Raw genomic sequence first — 6,054 nt, 5'->3', positions numbered from 1 at the left:
CTAGGAAGCGGTCTATCACTTGGAGGCTTCTCCAAATAAGTTCCAAAAGAGCAACAATTGGGAACAGCACATTCAGGAACTAGATACATTTTCCTGAAGCCAATCATCAATGGCGACCCACCCAAGATTGTAACCTTAGCCAAAAACTGCTTCAGTAGAACCCACACTATGTATGTGTCAATGTTTCATGGTACAGAAAAATCAATTATGTAGACAATTCTTACATGACACAAACTGCATTTTCGGTTACTCTATCCGTTACAGTTTTGTAGTTCCTCTTACCAAAAACTTTAAGAACAGCTAAACAAGTAAATAAAACATTAATAAGGGAGGACAGGAAATTCAAACTTAAAAACTGAGCATTATTGAGCATTAAAAACCGAGTCAACATTCTTTGTGGGGTTGGCCATAGGAAATAGGTTGACTTTCTTTCACAAGTCTTTCACAAATCGGCTGGCTAGGCCTGACGTTCACTGGAGCCGTTTAGAGCAGGAATTTGGCCAGAATGTTCTGGAATCTGGATGATTCGCCTACTCTTCGCTAAAGACACTGTGGGATCATTAACATCCACCAGCTAATGTTAGTAGACCCACTCACTTCACATGCATATCTGCAAAAAAATGCACCATCAATCAGAAAATACAGCTTATTTAATTTCCAAGTCAATGTTGTGGAGATAACCTTGACTTGCCTTTGTGAGTTTATGATTGGCTGTGAAAAACCTTTTATTTTTTGGTTTTGTTACATCAGGAAGATTTTCACAGGCAAAAAAAAAGGGACACCCAAAGGCCAAACATGATAGCTGCCACATAAATCACGGCAAATTGTTCCAACTACTAATTAATGATGTATTTTTCCAATTAAAGATGTAATGATGTAAATGAAAGTGACTTTTGCTCTCACCTCATCTCCACAATTCAACTTCCCCCTAACCACCCCTAACCCTCACTCACCAACCCATAATAAAATGTATCTTTACCCCATTCCCGCAACAGTTCCAGCAGCCATCTTGCTGACGCCAGGCCCAAAGGGTCACATGGGAGAACCTGGTCCTCCTGGCGAATCACTTGAAGGTCCTCCTGGGCCACCCGGAAAAATCATTAGAGGTCATCGGGGCCTGAAGGGATCAAAAGGAGACAGGGGACTAAAAGGGGAAGATGGAGTTCAGGGACTTCCTGGGAAGGTTGGCCCTCCTGGTGTATCACGTTCTGCTTCGGTTGGCTCAAAAGGGCAAAAGGGAGAGAAAGGTCCGATAGGCCAAAGTGGAGAAAAAGGGGGAAGGGGATACAATGGAGAAAGTGGACACAAAGGTGATCCTGGAAGAATGGGTATGAAAGGAATCAAAGGAGCTGTTGGACGAGAGGGAAAAGCTGGGCAAAAAGGAGAGAAAGGTGAGCAAAGCAAGCAAGGTGCATTAAAAGGAGGAAGAGGTGATTTAGGGGCACCAGGAAATAAAGGTGAGAGAGGACTAGTTGGGCGAAAAGGAAATCAGGGGGAGAGGGGATTTGTTGGAGTAGATGGAGGACAAGGAAGACCAGGGGAAAGGGGGCATGATGGAAAAAATGGGGATAAAGGAGAGAGAGGCCTTCCCGGTTTGAAAGGCATTCAGGGTCCACAGGGTCCACCATGCCTGAACTGTCAGAAAGGAGAAAAAGGAGCAGTTGGACTACCAGGACCATTGGGACAAAATGGAAGAAAAGGGATGAGAGGGATACCTGGGGCTCGTGGCCCGATTGGAATTGGTCAACGTGGGCCACCTGGAACACCTGGGCCACCAGGTCCTCCAGGAGAGATAATGATCATTCCTCCAGGAGTAGAAGGTCGGCATGTTCCTGAAGTGAGCCAGGAATCAAGCCTTGGACCCGAAAGCAGCAGAGAACCAAAAACTCATGGCCCCTGCGTTGCCTTCTCTGCCCGCATCGACACCATTCTGCAAGACATACCTCTTGGCCATCCAATTATATTCCCTAAAGTTCTCGTGCAGTCTGGCGGTCAAAATTATGATCCAACATCTGGTGTATTTACAGCACCAGTATCAGGAATTTTCCATTTCGATTTCTCTTTCCATGGCAAGGTGACACCTGCTTCGGTTGGTCTCATACACAATGGGGCTACTACTGTTGTTGTGACTGCATGGGGGCCACCAGGGGGATCATCTGCTGGTCTTGTATTGGGATTGGAGGCTGGAGATGGAGTGTGGCTGGAAGTTGTATCTGGTCAGGAAAGTGGCTTGTACGTTGGTACTAATGCTAACGCCATTTTCTCTGGGCATTTGCTTTGCATTGCTTGAATTTATAGCGATTTTGTTGCATTATTACATCATTGCACCTTTTCTCTTTCCAATTCATCATTGTTTTACACCTTTAAAAAAAATTATGTCAAGGAATATGGAAGAACTTTATAATTTTCACCTGTATATACACTGTGAAATTATCTTTACAAACTCAAACTAGAGCTAAATTGATGGCACACCATCGCAAATCCCCATGCTTCCTACCAAAAGCAAAGTTGATAGATGGCATAAAGTTCCACCAAGATTGACCCAATATCAAATTTAGTTAATTTTTTTTTCTCGTTTTGACCTCTATGACCGAGTTCCCACCCCCTGCAGCATGAACCAGGGGGGGTCAAAAAAAATCGTTACATATTTCATGCGTCCAACATTGTTGATTGCACATACAAAGTTTCATTAAAAAACGTTTAAACATGTGTCCATAATTGCATTTTTGGGGAATTTGACCTTTTTTGGTATTTTGGCTAAAAATGATACTGCTCTTGCACCTTCTTGCCATGTGGTGATCATAGCTACCAAGTTTGGTGAATTTCTGCCCAACCGTTTAGGAGGAGATAATGTGACGGACGGACAGACAGACAGGAGCCAATTACAATATCCCCTCCGTTTTTTCCGAAATTATTAAGAATAGAGTTCCAAAGAAGGAAACTGCATAACATGATTGCCCTTCGGTGATAATGTGGTTCTGCGTTAGCTTCATCCACTTTTGTATCCTTATAACCTGGTTAGTATTGGACCCCACCTCCTTTGGTATCACTCTTCAAGTCCACTTGCATTCTCATATCAAATTTCATTCTGCTGTTTTTATTGTCATCAAACAGTCACATTACAAGCAAGATGAAAATTGGCTTAAACATCACAGATACGTGGGTAGCTTGGGTGGAGAAGAGGTGAAGAGTTTACTTGGGGAGAGGTGAGGAGACATATTGATCTTAAAGCCAGACAAGCATCCAATTGAGTTACAATTGGTGAGGATAACGAGGGGGGAAGGGGCATCAGGTGGGTGAAATACAATTTGTTGAGTCCCTTTGCTGATACACTTCAATTTATATGTTCGCATGATATATTACCATGTACCGTCTCGTAGTTGCGGCACATTTTGTAAGCGATTTGCTTTTGCTTCAATTCCCAAGCATCAACTTAACTAAAACATTCACATTGCAGCGATGAATCTACGCAAGTACCAAAAAGGTTGATAGAAAAGGAAACAGAGCACACAGAAGACCCATTTCCGTCTTCACCCAGTCGATTCCTCTTCAACCTTGTGCACTCCATTTGGTAGTAATTGATGTTTCCCCTTTCACAGGATCCGTTCACATACCATATTAGTTCTGGAGTATAATGGCGTTGGATCATACAAGTTTGTTGCCGTTCAAAGCAGGGTTAGGAAGCAGATATTCAAGAAAAGCAAAACGAGCCCTAATTAAACAATAATATTCGAGAATATCATAATTGAGCATCACACAAAAAAAAGAGGTTAAAACTTCATTTGATTCTACCTTTTAAGCACCAATGTTGGTTATACGCTTCGACTCGATCGGTTTTCACAGCAAAACAAGTTCGGAACAGTACAGCAAAATCGGACCCAGTAATTTATATAAACGTTACATTTATTAAGCATTTTTGTTCGAATTCAGCTTTGCATCTCAAATGATTCGTACCATGATGATTTTGATCAACAAAAGTGGACTTTTTGGAAAAAGGAAAGGTTTTATTCTCTTTAATACCATTTGAGATGACAATGGCAGAACGAAACACAACAACAGTACAAAACGAGAGAGTTCCGAGAACACCTTACCCCATAGTCTTGAGAGGGAGGACATGAGAGAGGTCTTTTAAACTATTGCTTTGCGTTTCCGAGCACAATCTATATTTCCGAGCAAAAGCACACGAGCACGATTTGTGAACACGAGCCACCATTTTTGCTACGAATCTGACTGTTACTCCACCCTCAGAGCATGCAGCGAATTGGATTGGTCGAGACGACATAAAGTTCTTACCAAGTACTGCTAAACGGAAGGGATTTGAAAGTGCAAACAAGGCGATTCGTTATTCTACAGAATCCAAATATATAATTCAATTGAAATGAAATAAAAGTTTTAAAGGCTGCAGATAAAAACAACGTTTAATTGGAAGTTTGCTGCCAATGATGCGCAGTCTTTAAAACTACCTTATTTAACACTTTGAATTAGTTAGACACTAGCAGAGGTACCCGGCTTTGCACGGGAGTGGGAGGAGGAGGGGAGGGGGAAGAGGAGGGGAGGGGAACGGGGGGGAGGGGGGAGGGGGGAAGCGGGGGAGGAGGAGGGGAGGGGGAAGAGGAGGGGAGGGGAATGGGGGGGAGGGGGGAAGGGGGGGGAGGGGGGAGGGGAAGGGGGGGAGGGAAGGGTGCGGGGGTGCCCAGGGGAAGAAGGGCCCCCTCCCCTCCCCCTCCCCCCCCTTTCCCCTCCCCCCCTCCCCTCCCCCTTCCCCCTCCCCCTCCCCCTTCCCCCTCCCCCTCCCCCCTCCCATCCCCTTCCCCCTCGTTCCCCTCCCCTTCTCTTCCCCCTCCCCTCCTCCTCCCCCTTCACACCAGGGGGGTTGACTCAGCCTGTCATCCCACCGAGGTCGGAAGTCGGAACTCATTGTCGTCAAATAAATGTAGCCTGTATGTTTCACTCTTTGTCACATGCCGTTGGTCCCATGTCAATCGGATGAAGTTGAAAAATTAACGTTACGAAGGTTCTCTGGGACGTACTGATTCCGAATAATGAAGTTGAAAAATTAACGTTCCGAAATACGCTAATTACGCTAACAGAAGCGCTGGAGGGAGCACTGCGCTCCCTCCCTTAGATTCCCTCCCTCTTCTGCTAGCGCTAATTACGCGTAACACACTAATTTTAAAACCCGAAGTTTTTTTAATTTTAAGGTGTGCTGTAGTCAGAAGCGCTAGAAGCGCTGCGCTCCCTCCCTTCGAATCCCTCTCTCTTCTGCTAGTGCTAATAATACGCTAATTTTAAAACCCGAAATTTTTAAAATGTTTATGTCTCCGTGACATTCCTGGGACCATCCCGAGTCGAACAGTACTTTCCGCTCGCAAATCCGTCCACGGGTTCTCGAGATCTTAGAGATCATAGATAGATCAGGATACAGACACAGAGGCCAACTCTACTTTATATATATAGATGCATGTTGTCCTTTATGGAGTCCCTAAAAACACTACGTTTCCTGGTTGGAATGATTTTCCATTTTGTTTGATTGCCAAAGGCACAGAGTAAAACAATTACCTTACTCTGCGCATGCTCGCTTGTTACGAGATTCGTACAATTTGCCAAATCCAGAGCCTAAGTATCGCTAAACTGCAGGTTCATGTTCCGATTAATGTTCCAATTCGTGCTCTGGTGTTCAAAATATAACATTCAATTGAAATCAAGTAGTTCAGCGATCGTAGATCGACGTCTGTCAGACAGACAATGAACCAATTGCTTAACCTCGCTTTGCGCTACGCTTTGCGTGGGGTGACAGATACATTTTCTTTGATGAACCCAGATATGTAATGTGCAAATAAAATAAACATAGATGGCAAAGAAGGACAAAAAAGAACATATACCCACCTCCGCTTCAGCCTGAAAATGGAGGGCCATTTTGTTTAAAACTTAAATGGATTTGTACTGGATTAAAGGCCATGTCATGGGAATGGAAGGATGCAAAGATAAATTGGAAAACTAGTCTTTATGATGAAGACTAGCGTCAATCTGCTTTGGCAAACACTTAGAATAATT

General features: G+C 44.0%; 1 protein-coding gene across 1 annotated transcript; it reads left to right on the top strand.

Moving 5' to 3' along the window:
• The first annotated feature begins 967 nt into the window (after positions 1-967).
• On the top strand, positions 968-2,290 carry LOC137412728 (uncharacterized). Its single transcript, XM_068098019.2, has one exon. The coding sequence runs from the start codon at positions 968-970 to the stop codon at positions 2,288-2,290; it is 1,323 nt and encodes a 440-aa protein (XP_067954120.2).
• The last annotated feature ends 3,764 nt before the right edge of the window (positions 2,291-6,054 follow it).

The sequence above is a fragment of the Myxine glutinosa genome, chromosome 2 (genome assembly GCF_964187855.1).
Source record: "Myxine glutinosa chromosome 2, kmMyxGlut1.1, whole genome shotgun sequence".
NCBI classification, from domain to species: domain Eukaryota; kingdom Metazoa; phylum Chordata; class Myxini; order Myxiniformes; family Myxinidae; genus Myxine; species Myxine glutinosa.
The sequence above is the reverse complement of the archived record's forward strand: the minus strand, read 5'-3'. Positions and strand labels throughout refer to the sequence as shown.

What these genes read in the sequence shown, in the direction of transcription:
- LOC137412728 (XM_068098019.2), top strand. Translation starts at nt 968, where the DNA reads ATGTATCTTTACCCCATTCCCGCAACAGTTCCAGCAGCCATCTTGCTG.